At 34.0% G+C, this 26671-nt stretch overlaps 1 protein-coding gene across 4 annotated transcripts in view; it reads right to left on the reverse strand.

The window, feature by feature from the left end:
* HSPA4L (heat shock protein family A (Hsp70) member 4 like) overlaps window positions 1-26671 on the reverse strand; it is a 61665-nt gene that overhangs the window by 8919 nt on the left and 26075 nt on the right. For all 4 annotated transcript variants that reach the window (XM_023636578.2, XM_023636580.2, XM_023636581.2 and 1 more), the window contains exons 6-18: window positions 25293-25392; window positions 24789-24922; window positions 22455-22699; window positions 22170-22246; window positions 21084-21235; window positions 20514-20620; window positions 16901-17034; window positions 14555-14754; window positions 10648-10746; window positions 8626-8763; window positions 6092-6217; window positions 5680-5787; window positions 3158-3277 (exon numbers count right to left, since the gene is read on the reverse strand). In XM_023636578.2, the coding sequence (XP_023492346.1) occupies window positions 3158-3277; window positions 5680-5787; window positions 6092-6217; window positions 8626-8763; window positions 10648-10746; window positions 14555-14754; window positions 16901-17034; window positions 20514-20620; window positions 21084-21235; window positions 22170-22246; window positions 22455-22699; window positions 24789-24922; window positions 25293-25392 (1740 nt within the window). The remainder of the gene's footprint in view (window positions 1-3157; window positions 3278-5679; window positions 5788-6091; window positions 6218-8625; window positions 8764-10647; window positions 10747-14554; window positions 14755-16900; window positions 17035-20513; window positions 20621-21083; window positions 21236-22169; window positions 22247-22454; window positions 22700-24788; window positions 24923-25292; window positions 25393-26671) is intronic.

Below are 26671 nucleotides of genomic sequence, written 5' to 3' on the forward strand. Positions count from 1 at the left end.
TAGAAGGACCTGCAACTAAGATATACAACTATGTACCGGGGTAGATTTGGGGAGATAAAGCAGGGAAAAAAAAAAAGATTGGTCACAGTTGTTAGCTCAGGTGCCAAAAAAGGAAAGAGAATGAAAGAATACTCAAAAGCCAAAGAACTGGGAGAATGGTGATGCTATTTTTTAAAACAAAGTTTCATCAGATACTCAAGTCTTCTTTCTGCTTGTATAATTATAAATTATGCATCTATCATCTTGATTCAGCTTCTGGGTCCCCACATTTTCTTGAAATCCTTCCTACTTCATGGATCATTTCTTAAGTTCCTCTCCATTCATCCCTCCATATACATGATTTAAAAAAATCTCTAACCTGAATCTCTTCCTTGAACTCTCAGCTCTATATCCAACTTGCAACTTGAATTTCTATTTGTAAAGTTTGAAATGACTACCTGTTTCAAACTCTCAATTACTGCCCCCTGGTACCCTGACTCTTCCCAGTTTCCCCATCTCAGTAAATGGCAACTTTGTCCTTCCAGACCAAAATCCTTGGAGTCATTTTTGACTCCTCTTTCTGTTATATTTAAAGAAAATTTATCAGCAAATCTTATTAGCTCTGCCTTCAAATACATGCAGCAAAAATCCAAACACTTCTTCCCCCTCCACCATCCAGGTTCAAGCCTCCATCATTTCTTGCTTACATTATTTTAATAACGTCTTAACTAGTCTCTCTGCTTCCAGATCCTTTAAAAAAATAAGTCAAATCATATTACTTCTATACTCAAAAACCTCCAATCAACTGGACAGGAATAAAAGCCAAACTTGTTTAATGGCCTCGTACGCCCTTTGTGATCTGGCAACTGCTAACCCCTCTTCCACTGTTTTAAACCACTTGGCCTCCTTGCTATTCCTCCAATATGTTCTCCCTTCAAGGTTTTTGCAACTGCTATTGCCTTTTTTAGAAGTTTCTTCTTACAGTTATCATACATGTTGAGCCCTCACCTCCTTCAGTTCTTCCCTCACATGTATGTCATCTTATTAGTCTGCCCTTCTGATAAATCTCCTCCACGTCTGGCAGTCCCTTACTTTTTCCATAATCCTTTATCACCATGTGACTACTTTACAGTAACTTATTTATTGCCCACCTTTCCACACTAAAGCATATTAGAAACAGGTTTAGTGTTTTATTTGATGCTGTGCTTCCAAGTACCTGGAAGAGAGCCTGGCACACAATAAAAACTCAAAATTCTTGAACATAAGTAAAGTCTTGCCTTGCTTTGGATAATATCTTAAACCTGCACACTCAAGATGACTACTAAAGCCTGGGGAAAACTGGGCCATAGTAATTCTATGTGGATCTCCAATGCCAGATTTGAAATATTCCTGGTGTTTCCATTTGTCTGTTTGTTCCTTCTTACCTTTCCATTGTCCTTACATTCCGTTTGTACCTGTACGGACAATTTGGACACTGACATTGGAAGACATATTTACAATTGGCATCTGGATTCTTCTTTTAGGTTGGCTGGATTGCAGTCTTATTTTGCAAAATTCACAGATCTTTTATTTTTAAAATAGGTAACCTCTTTCCACACTGTGTAGTGAAAACCAGTATCGCTGTTAAGACATTGTATGTTAACTTCAGACTGCATGGGTTTTAATCCTGACTCCATCATTTACTACCTGTGTAATCCATGACAAGTTGTTTAAGTACTGCAGTTTTCTTATATATCCTTGTGACAATAAAGTGAGATAATCCATGTGAAGTGCTTAAAATTCACTAAGTGCTTAATAATTGTAAGCTATTATTAAGATACCCTGTCTGAATCTTTCTGGTACTAGCCTCTCTTGCTCATTGATGCAGTTTTAACATCAATGACAAAAACTGGGGGAATTATACTGAATATTTATTTAAAGTAGGGGTCAGCAAACTTGTCCTGCGGGCCAAATCCAACGTGCTGCCTGTTTTTTAATAAAGTTATTTTGGAACACAGCCATGCCCATTCATTTGCATATTGTACATGGTTGTTTTTACATTACAGTTAAACAGTTGTATAGCGATGATAAGGCCTGCAAACCCTAAAGTATTTATTACTTCTTCATTTAAAGAAAAAGTCTGCTAACCTCTGGTTTAGAGGAAAAAAAATAAGCTTAATTCTGTCAAATCTTACTGTTATATCCAAATGGAGATATCATTTACGTAACTAAATATTTGAGGCTTAAAAACAGTGGAAAGGCAGGGGCTGGCCCCATGGCCGAGTGGTTGAGTTCATGCACTCCACTGCAGGTGGCCCAGTGTTTCATTGGTTCGAATCCTGGGCGCGGACATGGCACTGCTCATCAAACCATGCTGAGGCAGTGTCCCACGTGCCACAGCTAGAAGGACCCACAACGAAGAATATACAACTATGTACTGGGGGGCTTTGGGGAGAAAAAAAATAAAATCTTAAAAAAAAAAAAACAGTGGAAAGGTTAAGTGTAGTAATATAGATTTGGGTATGTATATAAAAGAATAAAGAGTATAGGGAATTAAAAATGACTAATGGACTGGATGACAAAGAACCACCAAAAGGAAAAGAGGTCAAGGGACAAAACAAAGGCTAGCAGAGTACAGCTTCAAAGAGGCCTGAAATCAAAAAACAGTTCAAGAGGGGCTGGCCCTTTGGCCTAGTGGCTAAGTTTGGCGCACCCTGCTCCGGTGGTCCAGGTTCGGTTCCTGGGCGCAGACCTACACTGCTCGTTGGCAGCCATGCTGTGGTGGTGACCCATATACAAAATAGAAGAAGACTAGCACAGATGTTAGCTCAGGGCAAATTTTTCTCAGCAAAAAAAAATTTTGAGAAAAAGGTCCAAAAAAACCTCTTTTTCACTGTAGCAATAATGAAATCTCTAAGAAGAAAACAATGGATTTGGTCGCTGGATTAATTTATGTTGTGGTTTTAGGGAATTTTGTAAGATTAAAACCACATACTTGCACTGTATTTAAAATGTATCAGCATCCTTTAATGATAATTCTCCAATACAAAAATAAGTTTTCAGTTAGGTGCACAATGTCTCTGGAATTTGGTAGCAACACTTGTGACAGCTTTGTAGCTGAGAGCCTTTACATTTACCCCACCTCAGCTCACCATGTACTACTCACACGCGACATCATCAGCTGTTATGAATTCAATACCTTGTTTCTGTATGCTTCTATCACTTTCATGACAAGTTGGATCTTTTTTCCCAAGTCGTTTAAAGCTTTTGGTCTCTCTTCATGTTCCATGTATCTCATCTGAATAGGCTGGCCATATTTCTGTTAACATAAATTTGTTTTTAAAAGGATATTAACAGAAAACAACTTATAACACAACTTTTACTGGGCCCTTACAGATGAAGAGGAAAGAAAGCTGGCCAGTTTAAAAGATGTCCCCTCTTATTTGCCAAATGGAAGTGAAGTGAGTTCCAGTGGTTATTTGTTTACTCAATCCTACACAGGGATGCCTAATTCATGACTTACGCTCTTCTCTCATTTATTATGATTACCTCTTGATTCCCCTCAAACCCAAAGTCAAAACTTCAATTCCTTCAAAGTTAGGTATTAGAAGTTTACAAAACTATTGAAATAAGAAAACCATAAGGAATATACTGCATGCAGAATTCATGTATTTGAAACTTGGTTTCAAATACTTATAATGCATATAACTAACTTTCAATAAGCAACATGATTACAAGGATTTCCTGATATTTAATATACATTGAATATTATTTATATATTTTTTTCTATTGTGGTAACATTATATGGATAACCCCATTATATACAGATATATAATGTTATATAGAGATATATATATATCAATATATATATAACATGGATAACCCCATTATATACAGATATATAATGTTATATAGAGATATATATATATCAATATATATATAACATTATATAGATTTTGGATGTACATCATATTCATTAGATTAAAATGTGTACTGTATTGTAAGTGTAGCACTTTCTAAAAAAAAAAAAAATTTGGCCCTTGCCCCAGCTGCCTGGAATGGGGAGTTTCTAAATGTTAAAACAGCTTCTATAACTTTGAGGAGGGGGAGGCATTAGAAGAATGAATAACTATTTTCTTTTAAATTCTTTACATACTTAAATAAAAATCAGCTTATTTTAGAATAACTTCAGATTTTCAGAAAAGTTACTAAGGAAATAATAGAGAGCCAAGCAACTCTCATCGCTTTTCTCTAATGTTAGCATCTTACCCCACTATGGTACATTTGTCAAAAGTAAGAAACCAACGCTGGTGCGTTACTGTTCACCGAACTCCAGACTGTATTCGGATCTCATCTTTTTCGGTTCCAGGATGCCATAGTGCATTTAGTCTATTTACATAACACTTTTAATGATAAACATTCTTGAAAGGGGAGCAAACATTGCATTTTTAATTTCCAAAAGCCATCTTAATAAATAATAGTAAAGCCTGTGAAAATTTCTATAACTTTCATTTCTATGGTTATATCTGAGGCAAAATAATACTCTCTGGGAGATGCTGAACTTTTCAGTAATATCTATTGGCTTTATTAGCTGCCTGGTGGTTCCTACGGCCCAAAATATACACATTCTCTTAGGGGAGATTGGGAGTAAAACCACTAAGATGATAAAATATGATAAAGCCTAGTTTTGCTATCACAAGCTTAGGTTTTCTAGTTGCTATCTAATTATTCCCTTTGGAAGTAATTTATTGGCATGAAGGTAATTTTTGAAGATATTAACTTCTTTTGCTTTTAAGTTGTTACTTCTTTTGCACCCCTCTCCCCCAGTCCTAAAGGGCTGCCTTTTCTCATATTCTCAAAATTCTTATTAATGTCATCATCACTTAGCATCTACGTATTCAGGGACCAGGAGCATCAGAATCTCTTGGAAGCTTGTTAAAATACAGAATCATGGGCCCACCTCAAATATACTAAATTATAATCAGTATTTCAATAAGAGCCCCAGGTAATAAAGCTGCACATAAAGCATTGCTATGACCTACACTAAGAAGGAAAGACTAGAAGCCTGTCATCCTTCCAATCTGAACGTCTAATCTCTTAAAGTATTTTTTTTCAGGGTGAGGGGAGTGTTGGGGAGCAAATAGGAGGAAAGTTATAATAGTGGTCTTTTCTTAAAATCATTCCATTGACCTAGGAAAAGGGGATCTGGCGACCACGCCTCCTATTTCTTTGCAAAAGAAATTCAAGGGCAGGGGTGCTATTTTTGAAGTTCTTTGCTGGCCAGGTGTCCCCATCAATGCAATGTGAGAATACAAAAGGGCAGTGTATTACTCCTCAAAATCAGAGTGGTGAAGGGGGAGAGAGGCAGAGGAAGAGTGACTCCTCCAATGGATAAGAGGGGGTCAGGTTGAAAAATCACTTCTTAATGACATTTCAGAAATATATCTCTTGTGTAAAAATAATACTAACACTCTGGGTCATCTGCTAAATATTTATATCTGAGTATCATGATAGACAAATGTGATTATACATTGTTTGGTTCCAATTATCATGTAGCATTACTCACCTCTCAAAATGCTTTTAAAAGTAGAATTTCCTCTTACACATATCTGCCTTAGTAATTTCTTACATATTTATTAAAAACATATACTGTGCTCTCACACCATATTTTTAGGAAAACAATATTCTATTCAACACTAACATAGACTTCAAAAAATTTACCTTTAGTTCTTGAAGCTTATCCACATAAATTTGTTTAGGTTGGTCCTCTCCTTCTTCATAAAGCCAATTTTCTGTGTCTTCCAGCATTGCAGATAGTTTATTCAAGTCCTAGTTATACATTTAAGTGACATTAATTGAAAATGCTCTCCTTACAAATAAAAGTCATCAAGGAAGGATAACATTTTTTCAAGTATAAAAGATTAAATTCCAGATTTTTCTGCCTTTTTTATTCACAAATATGTTTTTCAACTTACTTCTGCAATTTGGAAAAATAACCAAAAACCATTCCTAAAGGTGCCCAAGGAGACTGACAGCAATAACACATTTGGTACATTTATTTACATAATTTCTATCAGTATTCTCAAGGAAACATTTAAATAGTTCTAATAAAAATTTAAAAATTTAGACTTACTTCTTGAGTGACGAATTTTTCATAGACAGTACCCAGCTTGTCTCTAAAATCATATACATATTCTTCAACAGCATTCTTAGCATCATTTCTTTCTTTCTCTAACTTATCTTGCATTATCATCTTCCCCTGTCCACAAAGTTTCAGATTAGTTGCCATTAAAAATACACATTAGGGAAATTCAAACCAAAAGCACAATGAAATACCACTTCACACCTACTAGGATGACTATAACTAAAGAAATGGAAAATAGGTGATGGTGAAGATGTGGAGAATTTGAAATCCCTGAAGATTGCTGTTGAAAATGTAAAATGCTGCAGCTATTATGGAAAACAGTTTGGTGGTTTCTCAAAAAGCCAGAGAAGGAATATAATATGACTCAGCATTTTCACTCCTAGCTATATAACCAAAGGAACTGAAAATAGGAACTCAGATACTCATATGCCAATGTTCATTGCAGCATTATTCACAAAAGCCAAAAGATGAAAACTCAACTGTCCATTAACAAATGAATGGATAAATAAAATGCATACATACACAATGGAATATTATTCTACTATATAAAGGAATGAAGTTGTGATATATGTTACAACATGGATGAACCTTGAACACATTATGCTAAGTGCAATAAGCCAGAAACAAAAGGACAAATATTATATGATTACATTTATATGAGTTATCTAGAATAGGCAAATTCATAGAGACAGAAAGTAGATTAGAGTTTACTAGGGATTGGGGGAAGGGAGTTATCTAGAATAGGCAAATTCATAGAGACAGAAAGTAGATTAGAGTTTACTAGGGATTGGGGGAAGGGAGGAATGATGAGTTATTATTTAACAGTTACAGATTTTCTGATTGAGGTGATGAAAGTTTTGGTTTCACAACACTGTCAACATAATCAATGCCACTGAATTGTTGTACACTTAAAAATGGCCAAAATGGCTAATTTTATGTTATATAGATTTTACCACACTTAAAAAATTAATAATGTAATATACCAAAAGCCATTGAAGTGTACACTTTAAATGGGTGACTTGTATGGCATGTGAATTCTATCTCAATAAAGCTATTAAAAAAAAACTCCAAAAGACAAAAACAAAAAAAAACTCCACAGACTATGTCATTGTACATACTTGGGTTCAAATCTCAGGTTCCCCATTTCCTAGCTTTGAGTCACAGCAAAGTCACCTAGTCTCTCTAAGCTTCAGTTTTCTTATCCTAAAATAGAGAGCATACTTCTATCTGTCTCATAGGGCTGTTAATAAGATTGACATCATTCATGTAAAATGTTTAGTACAGTGCCTGGCACATAACTGCTGCTGAATAAATGCTAGCTCTGGGAGGGAAGACAGAATAGTGGTTGTGATCCTGAGCTTTGGAGACAGACTGCCTGGATCCAAATCCAAAGGTTACTCTCTGACCTGTTCCTGTTTTTTCATCTGCAAATGCAGATCTCTAATAATACCTTTACTTCATAGGTTTGTTTTAAGGATTAAATAAGATAACAAAGTGTTTAAAGATGTTAGTAAAAATTATGGTTGTTATAATCAATAGGAAAGAAATAAAGAATTTGAAGATCATAATAAAGAACAAAATTTTCACTTTAACAAAAGCATAGTATTTTAAACATAAGACTAGCAGTGCACTGACATTTGTGAATTTAAAATACTGAGACATTTAAAAATTTAAGAAAAATCTTATTTTATACACAAAATTTGCCATGGCTGGGCTTTCCCACAATTCATTCCTTTGGGAAAATTAGTCTTAAAACACACAAATTTTGAATTATTCAGGGTATCCAGGAATGCTTGCTTCACATAAAATGAAGCCTTTACTAAGTAGTGAATAGGTAATATAGATAGGTACTAAAAAGAGCAAGCATTGTAAAGTCAAAATCTCTTGAGAAAATTCCTAGAATAATATGCAGCAGATAGCAGAATATGGGGCACATCAAAGACAACTTACGTTTAATGCCAGCTAAGCCTGCAGAAATTAAGAACCATTACTTAAATATAAATTTAAAAAATAAAGTACTTCTTATACGACTACAGGTAAAGAAACAAAACTTTTTCTCAAGAGACTATAAAATTAAACATGTAGACATGTAAAGAAAATTTCACAGATGATGACAGATTTTCAAAAGTATTAAATAGAAGTCAGAGAACATTTTGATAGAGCCTTAATCTTCAAGGACAACACATTAGAAGAGGGGAGCTGCTAATACTTCCCCATACGATGTTGGCTGGGTGTTACTGTTAAAGACAGAATAAAAAGGGGTAAGAATCATTAGTGTTTGGAATGGTCTTTCTCTATAGTGGAGACAATCCATGTTTTTCATATAGCTAAAAGATGAAAACTACACTGTAAATGACATCAATACAGCTCAGTATTTCATCCACAATAAAGTAGTTCAATGCTCTATTTAATAATTCCTTAGGAATTATACACTAGTTCTCCCAATTCAGGGGATCACTGACCTCTACAAAAATTTCAGAATACCTTACCACCTATTTCAACATCAATTCAGATCTATATACCTCATTTTCAATGTAGCTGTTGAGAATATCTTGGCCCAATTGTCTACAAAGGGTACTCTGGATAGGTAGATCAATACTCTTGACTTTTCCTTTTTTAATGGTCTGGTTTAATCGGTCTTGTTTGTCTGAGGAAGCTGACTGCAAAAGAAATGCAAGAGAAGTGTAAATTTCTAAAACTAGCTTAAAAATAGATTTAAGAGAGTGATTTCAGAAGAAACAAGGGTTTGGGGCCGGCCCTGTGGCTGAGTGGTTAAGTTCGCGCACTCCGCATCAGCGGCCCGGGGTTTCACTGGTTCAGATCCTGGGTGTGGACATGGCACCACTCATCAGGTCATGCTGAGGCAGCGTCCCACATGCCACAACTAGAAGGACCCACAACGAAAAATACACAACTATGTACTGGGGGGCTTTGGGAGAAAAAGGAAAAGAGAAAATCTTTAAAAAAAAAAAAAAGAAGAAACAAGAGTAAAATCAAACAGAACTATTACCATGTACTATACTTTATTTAAAAATACTACTTTAATACTGATAGTATTTTATATTCTGTGTACACTGAATCTGCCTACATAAAAAATATTCAGCTGGAAATGCAAATTAAAACCACAAGAGATGCCACTTCTCACACTAGGATGGCTATGATTAAGAAAAAAGAGAAAATAACAAGAGTTGGTGAGGATGTGGAGAAACTGGAATCCTCATACATTGTTGGCAAGACTGTAAAATGTTGCAGTTTTTTTGGAAAAGAGCTGGGCAGTTCCTCAAAATGTTAAACAGAGAGATACCATATGACCCAGCAATTCCATTCCTAGGTACATGCCCAATTAAAATGAAGATATACATCCAAAACTGATCGTGATTGTTCACAGTAGTATTATTCATAATAGTTAAAAAGTAGAAACCACCCAAATGTCCATCAGCTGATGAATGGATAAAAAAATGTGGTACATATCCATATAATGCAATAACTATTCAGCCATGAAAAAGAATGAAGTACTGATACATCCTACAACCGAGATGAACCTTGAAAACATTATGCTTAGTGAAAGAAGCCAGTCACAAAGGACCATATATTGTATGACTGTATTTATATAAAATGTCCAGAATAGGCAAAGCTACAGAGATAGAAAGATTAGTGGTTGCCTAGAGTTGGCAGGGAGAGGGTTGGGGGGAAACAGGGAGTTACTGCTAATGAGTACAGGGCTTCTTTTTGGGGTGATGAAAATGCAAAATTGTGATAATAGCTGCAAAACTGAGTATATTAAAAACCTTTGAATTGTACACTTAAATGGGCAAATTGTATCATATGTAAACTCTCAATGAAGCTGTTAAAGAATTAAAAGCAAAAAATATTCAGTAAAATTAAAAATTTAGAAAAAATAGGTTTCAGGTTTTAAATTACGTGAGATCCTATGATTTAAAACTGAATCTTTATACCCTCTAAAAAAAACCTATACAGCTAACCAAGAAACATTAAATTCTGTTCAGGTTAGCAAAATCTGTTGAAGATGAGTTTAGAGCTATAGCCACATTCATCTAGGTCATTGGCATGAATGTCTTAGTAAAGTAATGACTCTCAATAATAGAGTCATTTATCCTTTAAAATTTTACTTTCAAAAAATTTATTTTTGCCCAAAGAAAAATATTTTATGATATGTGGCAAAATGCTTACAGTGGTCAAGTTTGAGATGCAGTTTATCGCTAATTTGACTTTTCTTCATTTGGCTTATCCCATCTCCTATTTTCTCTGAGACTGTATGACTTTTAATGAGAGAAAAAGTTACTGAAAAACATCTTTTCTCCTACCAAAAAGATAATGTTACTTATATTGTTAGGGTTCATTCTTTAAAAAATCCTCTAGAGTAAATTATTAAAATGTATTTATTCCGGTTATATGCTTTCTATACTTTTCCACAGAACTAAGATTAAAAAAATCATGTATTAAAAGCATGCATTATAAAGTAAATACATTAACTCAAAATATCAATCTCAAAAAGCCACAACAACAGAAATAGTAAAAGTAACCTTTGTTTTGGTTCCTGTGTGATCAATTTCCTCTTCTGGGGTGTGTTCAGCATGACATTTTTGATGACCTCCTTCTTCTTGGTCAACCTGCATTTTATCCTGGAAAGAAAATATGTAATTGATAATATTTATAGTGCCTTTTTTTTAAAAAAATAAAACAGCATCTTAAGAGTTCAAGCCTGTTATGAAATGTGTAAACATAGTAAAGGAGAAGCTCGTTGTTTTTCAAATGAGAATAACCACAAATAAATAGATTAAGAGGTAAATGAAAAGATCTATTCGATGCTATGTGAATAAACCTTGTTTCATTCACTTGTGGCCAAATAATTGCAAGAACTGGAAAACTGTTCTCAAGACATATTCACAAAAGCAAACTTACAAAAAGAGAACATTAAACTTGACATGAAAAATGTTTATAAAGAACTTAATGTGGGAAAATGAAGTGAAAAAGTTATAAAATTTATATATTAAATTCAGTTGTATTTTTAAAATGTAGTAAAATACTCAAGGAAATACATCAAAACTGTCGAAGTAGATATCTCTGAATTATAACAATGTAAACTTTTAAGATTTTTTTTTTTAATGTATAAAAGACAAACTTGCTGCCAAAATGGACATCCCACTTGGCAAGCACAAGTATTAGATTTTTCTGGTCTGTCTTAATCTTACCCACAACCATCCTCCTAAAAGGAAGAAAGCCTGAAATTCAGGAATCAGTATGATTTAGATCTTCTAATATATCTAGAGTTAAGCAAATATATAACACTCAGAAGGCTATCTTGAATAAAGCTTATTTGTGTCAAAGAGAAAAACAAGTTAGAAGATAATTTACACCAGTGTTCTTTACAGTTAAAAGGTCAATTATTTCTGATACTCCAACTGCCCCCCTTCCAACTCTACAATTTCCCCAACCCTGTGACTGAGAAGAGATAAAAAAAAAAGTGATATAGTGGTAAGCTAGGGTAATGCAGGAAGACACAAATACATTATTATTTCATGTACTACTAAGAAGAAAATACTGCCAATTAAATGGCCATAATGCCTTATCAGTTAGCACTTTTATTTTATACTTATTGAAAGAGATCTTCTATTGTGTATATATTTATATCTCTAAAAGAAAAATAAACCAAATAAAGTGATTAAGATGTTTCTATAATTTCTTTACATCCAGAATCCAACTCTTCTAAATCACTTAATTCAGTTGTTAATGTATTTTTCTACACAACACTACACTCTATGCCATGAAGAGCAGTAGTGACCCAGCATTTGTTTAAAAATTGCTCCAGTATGGTCTCTAACATTTTTTTATAAGCCACTGACATCTATTCTGCAAGTTGTATGATGGTGTCTTCTTCATCTTACCAGAAGGAGTCAGTAGATTGTTTTCAGACAACCACCAGGATTTGATTTCCTTCTTTGAATGGTCCTTAAACAATCTGTTGACTGAAATGTCAAGGGGTTGCAAGTGCCTAGTCACACCATTAAGAAAACAACCAAGTTCACACACGTATAGATGATGAGAACTATGTCATGATTATTGCCATTAGCAACAGTGAATATAAGATATTTGTAAGACCCATCCCAATTTCAGAGAAATTAAAAAAGTGTAAAATTGTACATCTTACAATTGAGAGTAATTTGTTAATTTTTTAAAATGATTTTAAGAAAGTTCATAGGAATATTATCAATAGTGAGGAACTTAAGGGAAGTGCCTCTAGATCCTTGCTTCTCTAATTGATCTTAAACTCCATGAGGGTGAGACCATCTTTCTGTTCACTGCTCTATCCAAACACACATTCTAGATGCTTTTAGTTAACTGCTGAATAAATAAAAACCACTTAAGAATAAAATCCAGAATCATTATCATGATCAGGCTTTACCTGATTTGTCCCTTGATCTACCTTCTCAATTTTTTTCTTGCCGCTCTCCCCTTCTCCACTCCTCTATCTTATATATCAGCTATCCTTACATTTATTACAACAAAAAAAGGGCTTCCTGCCTCAGGGCCTTTGTACCCGTTATTCACTCTGCTCAGACAACTACCTACTCCACTCCTTACCCTCAAACTGCTTTTCCATCTTTCAGGCTGCTTACCTGTTCCTTCCTCACAGGTGGATTTCCTCATCACTATCATATAATTTCTACTATGCATCCCCCTGCTGTTAATTTCCTTCATATTTATGTAGTATCTTGCTGCTTCTTGCCTGTCCTTTCCCACCAGAAGTTAAGTTACAGACGGGTGGGGACCGTTTCTATCTTGCTTACCACTGTATCCTCAGTGCCTAGAACAGTGTCTGGTACATATAAGTAATCGAATATTTTGAATTAAAAACAGATTAAAAGAGAAACAATCCAAACAGTCAACAATTTGGGAATAGTTGAATTAAGGTACATTAATATGATGAATAGCACATAGTCTGTTTGATCCTTGGTTTGGTGATGAAGCCTAAAAGCCGCGATGACTTCTTACTATGCCCCGATATTAATACATACCCAGAAGAGAAGTATCAATTTTCTGAGACATCCTTACATTGAAGAGAAGTCGGTAACCTATGTTATGACTTCTCAGAAAAATCAAAGCTATCTTAATTTTCAATGAAAAAGGAGGCCCATAAAATCAACTTTCATAAGTTGACTCTCAAGCAAAAAAACCAAAAGACTCCTGCTGCTGTTCGCTGGCAAATGTCTGGGTTTCTTTACCTATCCCAGAGTTAGAAGTGTCAGCAGCTAGGGAAGAGTAAAAAGAATTTATTACCCTCCTATTTTTCTCCTCTAAAACTTAAACAATTAGCTTCCAGAGTCTACTTTGAATTGGTTCACATTTTTTTGGGTGAAGGGAGAGACTGCTTTATAATGGTATTTCAGCCATAAGTATTTTAACTTCTGGATACAGAATTAAAGAGAAAACTCCTACAGAAAACCAATAAGAAATACAATTTACAAATGTTTTCTACACAGAGTACTCAACTTCACCTCTTCTGTTAGGAAGGATAACAAAATAAACTACAATTTATACAAAATCTATTATATCAGCTATGGTAGGGATTTAAAAGAATACTTTTAAAGAGTAGTGGTAAAATTCTGATCAATCTGGAAGAAAAGACGTTATAGTAATTATTAATAAAAACAGACAAAAAGACAACCTTCACAAAAGGGAGAAATTGTCTTGAAATTTAACAAAAGAAAATCAATTCTTAATATACACTACATGAAAAATCTAGGGCATACTCCAATTACAATTGGAAAAAATCTAACAAATGCCATTAACGATAATTTATAAATAGTATACATAAAAAGATGAAAATTTTGTGTAATGGAATATAATCACGTTCTCCTAAGATTCCTTCATCTATGGTACACCAAGAGTAAAAACAGTGTTGTGCTCACATAAACCTTTCATAAAGAAATAAACCGTCAAAAATTTGTAAGGTTATTGAACGTACAGCACATTCATCTGCTGAACTGCCACAAATATCCTCCTAAGCCCTAGGAAATTCTTTATTAAGCATGTATTTTCAACTGAAAAATATCTATGTGTACAGTTCAAAATTTATCAGTCTGAATTGGTTTTATCTATAAACTAAAAAAGCTAGCCACAATACATGTTTTTAATGGAAATAAAGAATTTAGGAAAGATGACTCCAACCATACATATGCACGTGTTCCATATAATGCTATGAAAGATGTACAAGCCTCCAAAAAGTATGTTACACTGCAAAAGATGTACAGCATTTAAAATAGAATTTTTCTTCAATGCTTTCATAAAAGAGTTTATGCCGATTCCCACAGCAGAACATCAGAGCAAAATGTCAGAGGTTAATATTGTCAACTATTAAAGTACTAGTTATGATTAAGATACTTTATATATTATTTATTGGAGAAACTTTGAAACAGAATCTCTACATACCACATCATCTTTGCTTTCATTCTTAAATGAAGTTTCCATTTCCACAGAAACATCACTGTGATCCCCTTCTACATTTTGCTTCTCAATTACTGAAGCACTAGCCACACTGAAGATTCCATGGATGTTAACACGAACTTTAACCTTCACTTTAGAACTATCACCATCAGACTGGGGAAAAACATTCTGAATAGTGAAGCTCCCTTGAAGAAAAAAGAGCTTTGATCAGTACATGGGCCTTAGATTAAGTCATTCAATAATTTGACTATCATCTTTCAAGATGCTGGCAAATAATCATAAAATTATTACCACACCCAGATTAATTACTGTGGGACAGGCATTTCCCTCAGATCACCCTTTTTATACCTTAATAAACCTGGTATTAAGACTCAGACAGGTTAAGCAACCAGCCCCAAATCATCAATGCTAGGAAAAAGAAAAGTAGAAATTTTAACAAAGGACAATCTGACTCAAGCCAATATAACTTTTAAGTATTTTATAGTATTGCTACTCTAAAACCAAAATAACAAAATTCAATTTCTGAATTTGAAAATCAAATAGATATTATCTTTTTGCTATAAGCTTTGCAAATCATAATCATCTTGGTAATTCATAAATAAAGTAATTTTTCAAAATTTCTGGATTTTTTTTCCCATAGCAAAATTGCTACATTATCCAGTCACTAATATCTACAAAGGTCATATTAATTTTTCTTTTTTTTTTATAAGTCTTTTCCTGATTTTTTGTTTCCTTTTTTTTTCCTGTTTTTTCTCCCTAAAGCCCCCAAGTATATAGTTGTATATTTTAGTTGTGGGTCGTTCTAGTTGTGCTATGTGAGACGCCATCTCAACACGGCCTGATGAGTGGTGCCATGTCCGCACCCCGGATCCGAACCAGTGAAACCCCAGGCTGCTGAAGCGCAGCACTCAAAATTAACCACTCGGTCACGGGGCCAGCCCCTAATTTTTCATTTTAAGAACTCTACAGTGTTTTATTTTTCAAAAAAAATCTCAAGTATATAATGATATCCATAGTAGAGAGAGAATACTAGGCAGAAAAACTGAGTAATATTCTGGTTGGCCTTTGTTATGGGTTGAACTGTGTCCTCCACAAATTCATATGCTGAAGTCCTACTCTCCAGTACCTCAGAAAGTGACCTTATTTGGAGACGGGGTCTTTACAGAGGTAATCAAGCTAAAACGAAGTCATCAGGATTGGCTCTCTTCCAATGACTGGTGTCCTCATTTGGAGACTCATACAGGGAGAATGTCATGTGAACATGAAGATGGCCATCTACAAACCAAGGAGAGCGGCCTGGAACAGATCCTTCCCTCACAGCCCTCAGAAGGAACCAATACTGCCAACACCTTGATTTCGGACTCCTAGTCTCCAGAACTGTGAGACAATAAATTTCTAGTGTTTAAGTCACCTGGTTTGCGGTATTTATTACAGAAGCCCTAGCAAACTAATACCATCTTCAGTAATTTATTTCTACTGCTTTAAAGAATGTACTCAAAATATTTATACTGTCCCCTTTTTAGTCTATCAACAAAAGCAGTACATATAGACAATTTTTATTTTAAGATTGGCATCTGAGCTAACAACTCTTGCCAATCTTCTTTTTTTTTCCTTTTTCTCCCCAAATCCCCCCAGTGTATGGCTGCATATTTTAGTTGTGGGTCTTTCTAGTTGTGGCACGTGGGACGCCACCTCAGTGTGGCCTGACGAGTGGTGCCATGTCCACACACAGCATCCGAACCAGCGAAACCCTGGGCCACCGAAGTGGAGCGTGTGAACTTAACCACTCAGTCACGGGGCCGGCCCCCACATACACAATTTTAAAACTTAAAAAAAATTATTCCTTCTCTTTTAAATGTTAAAAAAAAAATCACACTTTCTTTTATATCTTCTAAAAAGATTATACAGCTAAAATGGACATTACAGTCTCCTATTCTTCCTTTCATATTAATCCAATGATACTCATTCTAGTTGTTGGCAGTGAGCATAAGTTTAAAAGCAGAACATAAAATCAGTCTGGCAGCACAATTTCAATTTACAATGAAAGAGATTTTTTATAAAAAATAATCCTTCCCAAACCTCTCAGGCCAATGATAGAGCATTTTAAATATACAAATCAAAATGAATTAAAAATGCTCAAATCTGCTGTTACTGCAGAAATAAACTCTGAGCACTAAAAAGTGCATAATGAGAAAAAAGTACGAACATCTTTCTTTAAAAATTCAGTGCTTGCTTAGCTGAAATATCGACTTATTTGTTCTCTTGATACAAATATTAACATATTTATAAAAAGCAAAAATTTATTAAAATTTTTTTCTTGAGTCCTCTTACCAATTCTTGGATCAGGATAAGGCACTTCATGTAAATTAGTATAAAATGCTTCTAGTTCAAATGGTTCCTTCTTGTGGAAAGTAATGACTTTTGAGAATGGGGCAGGATGGTTCTTACAGAATACTTCACATTCCCTAAAATAGAGTGGGAAAACGCTCAGTTAAAAACAAAGTTGCCTATAAACCTAATTACAGAATCCATCTCACTCTTAATTCAAAAGCAGCAATTGTAAAGATCTCGATGTGCAAATGTAAAGAAAAAGAATTATTGGTTTTGCCATAAACATGCATTTTGACAGTTTTATGGCTCAAAGTTTTTAGAATGTCACGGTAACAGACAATTATATCCAACTAAAAAGAGAAATATTACCCAAGAATAGGTATATTTTTAGGGCCAATACATAGAAATTATTTTTTTGCTCACTTCTGAGAACCAAATCTTATCCATTAGTTTCCAAGATACTTGTCATATGTAACCCTTTTTATTCTAGCTCTCTTAAAAAATAAATTTTTATTTGGAAATAATTTCAAACTTATAGAAAGGTGCAAAAATAAAACAGGACAAGGTACACATGGATATGTTTTACTTAGATTTGCTACTGTTAACATTTTACTCCATTTGTTTCATCACTTGGGTGCACACACTCTGTGTATATTTTTTACTGAAGCAATTGAGGATGTTACATACAGTACAACCCTTTACTCCTAAGTACTTCAATGTGTATTTCCTAATAGGGATATTCTCTAACACAATCACAGTATAGCTGTAATTTTATAAATTTACATTGATACTTTACAATCCATTTCGAATTTTTTTCAGTTGATATAATAATGTCCTTTATAGTATTTTCTCCTCTCCAGTACAGGATGTTTTAAAGCCTACATAGCAATCCTGTTCCTTAAATAGAAGAAGAGAAATAGTTTTTCTGTTTGTTTGCTGGTTTGTGTTTTTTTGAGGAAGATTAGCCCTGAGCTAACATCTGCCAGTCCTCCTTTTTTAGCTGAGGAAGCCTAGCCCTGAGGTAACATCCGTGCCCATCTTCCTCTACTTTATATGTGGGATGCCTACCACAGCATGGCTTGCCAAGCAGTGCCATGTCTGCACCCGGGATCCGAACCGGCGAACCCCAGTCTGCTGAGAGGCAGAACGTGTGAACTTAACTGCTGTGCCACCAGGCCGGCCCGGAGAAACAGTTTTTAACTATTGTTTATAGTGGCGCAGAAACTCACACTTTAATAATCTATCATCATCCTATCAATCATGAAAGGTATAAAAATGTCACATTCATGGATCTCTTCTTCTATTCTAGCTTTCAAGAACCTCTCATTATGTTCTGTTTTCTTATTGTAGTCACTAGGATATATTTACTTTTCTTTTTTTCATATTTCTTTTTTTTTTTGAGTTAATGATAGGTTACAATCTTGTGAAATTTCAGTTGTACATTAATGTTTGTCATTCGTGTTGTAGGTGCACCACTTCACCCTTTGTGCCCACCCCCCACCCCACCTTTCCCCTGGTATCCACTAAACTGTTCTTAGTCCACATTTTTAAATTCCTCATATGAGTGGAGTCATACACAGATTATCCTTCTCTAGCTGGCTTATTTCACTTAACATAATTCCCTCAAGGTCCATCCATGTTATTGCAAATGGAATGATTTTGTTCTGTTTTGCAGCTGAGTAGTATTCCATTGTATATATGTACCACAACTTCTTTATCCATTCGTCTGTTGATGGGCACTTAGGTTGCTTCCATGTCTTGGCTATTGTAAATAATGCTGCAATGAACACTGGGGTACATAGGACTTTTGGGATTGCTGACTTCAAGCTCTTTGGATAGATATCCAGTAGTGGGATGGCTGGATTGTATGGTAGTTCTATTTTTAATTTTTTGAGGAATCTCCATACTGTTTTCCATAGTGGCTGCACCAGTTTGCATTCCCACCAGCAGTGTATGAGGGTTCCTTTTTCTCCACAACCTCTCCAACATTTGTTACTATTAGTTTTAGATATTTTTGTCATTCTAATGGGTGTAAGGTGATATCTTAGTGTAGTTTTGATTTGCATTTCACTGATGATCAGCGATGATGAGCATCTTTTCATGTGCCTATTGGCCATCCGTATATCTTCTTTGGAGAAATGTCTGTTCATGTCTCCAGCCCATTTTTTGATTGGGTTGTTTGATTTTTTGTTGTTGAGTTGTGAGAGTTCTTTATATATTATGGATATTAAGCCTTTGTCAGATATATGACTTACAAATATTTTTTCCCAATTAGTGGGTTGTTTTTTTCTTTCAATCCTGTTTTCATTTGCCTTGAAGAAGCTCTTTAGTCTGATGAAGTCCCATTTGTTTACTCTTTCTAGGATATATTTACTTTTCAACTTAACTCCCCATATGTTTTCTTACAATTTTTTTCTGGATCACTTATACCTTTCACTGAAATAAATTTTTAAGGATAATATTTCTTGTCTCAAAACATGCCATATAAATGCTCTGTAAAGCATTCAGATCAGAATGATAATCTGTATTTTTGAAATTTGTGCAAAAATTTCAATTTTGGGGGGGTGTGGATATATAGAACAGAGAACAAAATTTTAAAAGCAACCTCAAAACCTAAATACAGGTTTACTTTATTATACAAGGTATACTTCTGAAAAGTAGTCAAATACAGTATTGAAACACAAATTTTTATTTGGTAGGGAAACAAGCTATTTAAATCCTGGACAGTTTATGGAAAAGGAAATGTAAATGTCAATAAAAGCATGAAAGACTGTAGTTCACAATAGTCAAAAACGGGAACTTAATAACAAAGTATTATTATTTTTTTTTCTATTAAAATGTTAAGATTAGGAGGATTTAAAATGTTAAAAGTTTAGGAGAAAATAAGTTAAAACAGGTAATCTCATGCAATGTTAATAGGAATATAATCTTTTTAGTGATTACTTTGGCAGTATTAGTTAAAATAATGTTCATACCCTTTCATTCAATTTCATTCCTACACAGTTTTCTTACAGATATACCAAACCCAACTAAACAAGATGATGTGTACAAGGATGGTCCTAACAGCACTGCTTAAAACAGGAAAAATATCACTTTATAGTGTATTGGTTAAAATACTTATGGCACACACAATTGTTAAAAAAAACAGTTATTGTCTGTTGACATGGAAAGGTAATACATAACATTTTTTAAAAGGCAAGTTGCATTGGTGATGTACAAATTATGTATCAACTTAAAAAGTGCATGCTTTTTATTGTTGGATATTCAAAGAAAATAACTGGATAGATATACACCTAGCTATTAATGGTTACCTCTGTAAAATGGGCTAAATAGGAGTTGGGGTATGGCAAATGTAGGTTTTTTAAGTCTTTATATTTCCATACTGTGATTTTCATTTAAAAATGAGAATGTTTTACTTTATAATAAAATATTAATTAAAAAATATGCCATCATGGTTTATAGATTATATATAATTTTTTATATTCTCTTTTTTTCTAGCATTTGTAAAAAAATGTTCAAGAATTTTAAGAAATGTGAATTCCTCTAAGTTAGAAAAGTAGGCTCAACTAGTTATTTACGACAAACTCTAACCAAGGCTTTAAAAGTAACTTACCCAGTTCCATCTTCAAAAGAGGTCTTCCATCTTAAGGTGATTGAATAGGGAACAATGTCTGTTATGGAAAATTCACGCACTTTAAATGCTGGTGAGAGAATCGCACACTGAAAATAAGATGTACACCATATTTAAATTAACAAAACAAAACATACCCTGGGTTACCCTGATTGAACTGCTTAAGAAAGTCCTTGTAATAAAATTGTTATATTTTAAAAATTAGTTTTTTGGTAACAACTAGTTAAAATTTAAAAGTATCAGATTACTTTTTCTGTGACCTTACAAAAATTAATGTAAAATATTTTTAAATCTCAAAAAAGAATTTTAAATGGGAATAATTACCAGAATTCATAAAATAAATGTTCTTTCAGTATAATTACAGACATACTGTCCTATGATAGTTTGAAAAAATAAAGGGGACAGACACAAAACTTATTTAACAGAAATAATTTCAATTTACTTTTAGTCTATTGACAAGTGGTTGGAACAAACAATACTAAAAAGTCCCTTCAGACCTATCACCATATTCCTGGGAAAATGTACATTCTAAAAAAAGACAAATAATCATACCTGTAACGCACATCCTCTTGCAACAGCTTCATCAGCATTTAATGTGGTACTTATGTCTTTAAGAAAGAATTTAGTGATTTGTTCCTTCACTGCAGGAATTCGTGTTGCTCCCCCTACAATTTCTATACTACTTATGTCTTCACACTGTAAGTCTGGAAAACAAAATGTTTTTAATTGAGAAAAAGCAGTCAGTCTTTATAAAAATGTAAACAGTAGACCTTGGAAAGTACTTTTCTTTTTCGGGGGGGGGGGGGTGGTGAGGAAGATTGGCCCTGAGCTAACATACGTTGCCAATCTTCCTCTTTTTGTTTGAGGAAGATTGCCTCTGAGCTAACATCTGTGCCAATCTTCCTCTATTTCTTACGTGGGATGCTACCACAGCATGGCTTGATGAATGGTGTATAGGTTTGGCACCCAGGATACAAACCCACAAACCCTGGGCTGCCAAAGCGGAACATGCAAACTTAACCACTATGCCACTGGGCTGGCCCTGGAAAGTACTTTTTGAAAAAGTGTATTCTTTTTATTTGCTCAAAACAAGATTAAACGGAAAGAAGATAAAAATAAACTTTGGAGAAAGGAAAAATTTAATAAATATTAATTATCCGTGTGTCAGGCACTGCACTTGGTCCAGATGATGGAGTCACAATAAGAACAGACAAGTACCTCATGGGCTTTAAAGGAACTCTTTAGAGTCCTTCAATTTTCTAACTTCCACCTCACAAATCCCCACAGAAGGTGTTTTTAATTGACCACCAAAACCTTAACAAAAAGCAATCATGTCCCCATTCCTACTTTACTTTCACCTTGAATCTTCTATATACTTACATAAACACCTCCAAACATAATTAGCTTTGGTTTTATGTTGTAAACAATAAAAGGAGCCAGAGGGAGTACTAATAAACCCAGATCTCTAGTGCCCTACTCTTATGAATACAGAATGAGTTCTAATTTCCTCCTCTAAAATGAGAAATACAAATCTTCAAAAAACACATGAAGTTTTAGTGCTTTTACCATTTCCTACCCCATTCAAGTGAGTAACACCATGGTATAGTTTTGACGGTTAGTTCAGTAATTTCCACTTACTAGCTTGCTCCATTACTGCTTTTAATGGTGGCTCAACCCTGGCAAAAAGGGAAGCACATAACTGCTCAAACTGAGCCCTGTGAGAAAATTAACATTCATTAGTTTCAGATATAAAAATTGAGCATGATAAACCAATGTTACCTCAATAAAAAAAAGGAAAATAAAGAAATCCAAAAACAAACAAAAATTGAGCATACCTTCTAAAATAACAGAATGAAAAACACCAGACCATCTAAACATTACAGAACAAACAAACACTTTTCAAACTAAAAACACATATGATACCTGTTCATTTTACTAGAAACATCAAGGTCATTCATGAAACACTCGATGTTCAGTGGAAGATCTGATGCATTTGCACTCATTAGCTTCTTTAGTTTTTCACATTCCTGATATAAACGTAACAAGGCCCGAGAGTTTTCTTTCACATTTATCTTATATTTGGTCTTGAACTCATCACAGAAGTAGTCTACTAAAGCCTCATCAAAGTTCCTGCCACCCAAATATGGATCAAAGGTAGTAGCCAAAACCTGTTTAATCAAAAAAACCAGAACTGAATTTTAAGAAATATAGATGCTTACAAAACAACAAAGAATGAAACAATACCTTTTAAAATTAAAATAAAATCAAAGCCAAAGAACTTGTAAAAATCAACAGCATGCCAAATTTGGAATCTTAATATTAATTATCCACATATTTAGCCAACCTATTTACCCACTCTGAATTATCTGCTTTAGGTTACACATCCATAAATCATAACTAAAAAAATATTCTAATTCTGAAATAATTGAGTTACAACAATGAAAACTTCAGTATCTTATATCCTCTGGTTCTATAAAACCACTGAATAGGTAGGCCAAAAACCAAGAGTAAGAGAGCAAAGAAAGAGTCCTAAGAATGTAACCAAAATCAGAACAGCCAAGAAAAAGTGATCCAAAGATTAAATCTAAAATACTGTAATTGGTCAATTTATAGATCAGGAATTAGGCCTTCTGACTATTATTAAAAAAAAAAAAAGCCAGGCTACTTGCTTAAAAATGTGGAAGAAACAAAAGAATACATGAGAGACCAAAAAAGACAACAGAAGAAGTCAAGAGGAGAAACAAAAATTTCATATAATAAGGTTGTTGAGCAATAAGCCCGAGCTAGTAGTTGGACGGAAGAGGAGTAAACAAGTCAGAACTTCAACACTATAGCTCTTGAAAACATAGGACCAAGACATCTAGTCTCTCTCCCCAGGGTAGAGGGCACAAACGACTACTTATAATAGTAACTACTAAAAAAATAGAATCCCACTGATGGTGTGGTTCACCAGCTTTTTTTCCCACAAGGAAGGGTGGTGAAATAGTGGTAAGCATCCTAATAGGATGTGAACCTGATCTGATTGGGATGTCATCCCACAGAGCAGCAGGGAGAACCCATGGATAGACTTCTCATGAGGTACAGCACTACCCAAAATTAAATGCAAAATTGTGTTGGCATATAACTAAGTGCAAATGTGCATCCTTCTGGAGAGAAGGGCCAAAGCTTTCATCAGACTTTTGAAGCAGTCTATGATCTAAAAATTACAGATCACTATTCTAAGGTATCGACTAAAAAGGAAGGAAAGAAAAATATTCTTTTAAAATTAAGTTAAAATTCAAGACTAAATACCAAGGATTAAACCAGTTTACAGAAAACTATCCTATATTCAGTATGAGTCATTTCCCTTTAATATTCTGATTACGCAGATGTTATTATAGTAATATCCACTGTGAGACAAAAGGTTCTAAAAGGTGGTGGGTAACCCAAAGAAGTTCATTTTCCAAGTAAATTCTACAAATGTGCATAATGGAGAGAGAGAAGTGCATAAGTCTGGATAAGATAATCAATGTAAAAATGAATATAAAGCCAAATATATACTGTAAGAAGATAAGCACATAGAAATAAATAATGCCACATTGTAGAAAATTATGATTAGGACTCTTGGATAGAAAGGTTTCTAAAAACTATGGGAATCATTTTAGAAAATGTTTCCTAAGTTTATTTATGGATAAATATGTAATTTATACTGCCTGATAGCATACCTAACACCTCAGCAATAATAAAAATAGCTAACATCTATTATAGAGTCTACTATATGGAATTCCAAGCACTTTATGTACATTAACTCATTTTGTCCTCAAAAATTCTTTGAGGTAGTTACTGATACTATTCTCAGGTGAGGAATCTGATGTTTAGGGAGGTTAAGTAACTTGCTCAAGGTCACAGGCTTCTTTTTTTTTGAGCAAGATTAGCCCTGAGCTAACATCCACTGCCAATCCTCCTCTTTTTGCTGGGGAAGACTGGCCCTGGGCTAATATCTGTGCCCATCTTCCTCTACTTTATACGTGGGATGCCTGCCATAGCATGGTTTGATAAGAGTTGCGCAGGTCCATGCCCTGGATCTGAACTGGTGAATCCCGGGCTGCAGAAGTGGAGCACATGAACCCAACTGCTGTGCCACTGGGCCCGGCCCCTCAAGGTCACAGGTTTTTAAGTGGCAGAGCCAGGATTTACACACAGGCATTAGGTTCTCTACAGAGTCTTATATGCTCTTAACCATTAAAGTTCAATATAGCAAATAATTTATTTACTTACTTTAAGTTTTCCTTTGTTAAAAGCACAAACTGAGACCTGGTAGGCAGAATGTCCCATATCAATAAATATTACATTTCTTGGTTTCTCATCTAATGAGGGAAGATCCTGTTTATAAATTCCATATGCTAGTGCAACTGTGTAAGAAAAAAGAATTAGGTTAATTCCAGCATAGCAATCACTTGCAAAACAAGGGATAAGTCCCTTTGATACTACACTTTAATATACAGTAGAATAATAAAAATCATTAGGTTCAAAGTAAATTAACTTTTCGTAATTTGGCTAATTAATGTTTTTATTTTTGTCTACTCATGTATAACTCTGTAATATTAATGATTCTTATAACCAATTCAAGAGATGTTTAACCTCTGCCAAAATGTCGTATTCCCAAACAACAAGATTATAAGAACCAGTACATAATATTGTTAAAAAAATGCTTTGTATTAATTAGAAAAAAACTATAACAGTATTTTTCTGACAGTGATTTTCAAGTTGCAAAGTACTCACCTGCAGTAGTTTCATTCATCAACCTTAAACAATTTAAACCTGCAACCTGGGCTGCAGCCATCACAGATCTTCTCTCAGCATCAGTGAAAAAGCTAGGAATCTGGTATTTAAAAACAATAATTGAGTATATTAGTTTGATATAGTAGATTTTATTGAAACATTTCATCAATTGAAAAATGTAAAATGATTGCACTAAAACTTATGCACTGCTTAAGGCCAAGAATAGTGTTCTAATTAAATAAATGAGAAAAAAATACTAGTTTTTTTTCTTTTAAGATTGGCAATTTCTATACCATAAAATATTGACCTAAAGTGTGAACACAAATTTAAAGCAATTAATAAGATGGAATAATATTGTGAGATTTCCAAAATATGTTAGTCTAAATATCCCTCTTGTGTTGGTCTGGTCTATTAAAAAATGTATTTGTTCATCTTTAATAATGAAAAATTGAAAACATAAGTCTGTCAAAATGAGATTGGTTAAATATATTATTATATACCCATATAATGGAATCCTATGTAGCTGTTAGAAAGAATCTGGTAGATCTGAATTGTCATGGAATGACATCTTTACTACCTTAAAAAAAAAGCATGAATAGTATCATCTCATGTTTGTGTATGTATGTATAAACCAACGTTTACAAGGGTTACATTTCAAAGAGGAATGGGGAACTATATTGCGGGGGACTTATGATGAGCATATATTTCTCTTAAAATCAACAAAAAACATATTTCTATTAAAAAATAAACTCAGACCTAAACTTATAATTAAGGTTTACATATACTTCTATCAATTTAAGAAAGCACTATGATTTGGTCCACAGATTTCTAAAAAGCTAATTAAGTATATTCACGTACAAAATGACTTGTGGCTCTTCCAATTTTAAGTTAGTAGTCTCTTCCAACTTATTGCTTTTTGAATTTAGAAATTTCATTGAATGGACATTAACAACTGGAAAAGAACTTGAATTTTGATAAGGTTGTTTATCCTGATTTTGGTTTATCCTTCTGACAAAAATCTAAATTATAATGTATGGTTCATTTAATACTCATTGAACACTTATGTACCAGGTACTTTTCTAACCACTAAGGATATAGTAGTGCATAAAACAGAGAAAAGACTTCCCTTGTATAGCTCACAATGGGTCTCTTGCAGTAACTACAAAGTTAATAATGGCCAAGTAGTTCATAATGCTCTATTCTGACACTAATTTCTGACATGAAAGTTAAATCAAGTATAGTTAAATAAATAGGGTTATATTTGAATTTAAGATGAGTTTTTAAAATCTGCACCATTATGACATATACTTTCAAGTGGCAGTATAATGGAAGAGTTATGAGTATAGGCTTGGGAATGAACTATCTGGGTTTGATTTCTG

The sequence above is a fragment of the Equus caballus genome, chromosome 2 (genome assembly GCF_041296265.1).
Source record: "Equus caballus isolate H_3958 breed thoroughbred chromosome 2, TB-T2T, whole genome shotgun sequence".
Classification (NCBI taxonomy): domain Eukaryota; kingdom Metazoa; phylum Chordata; class Mammalia; order Perissodactyla; family Equidae; genus Equus; species Equus caballus.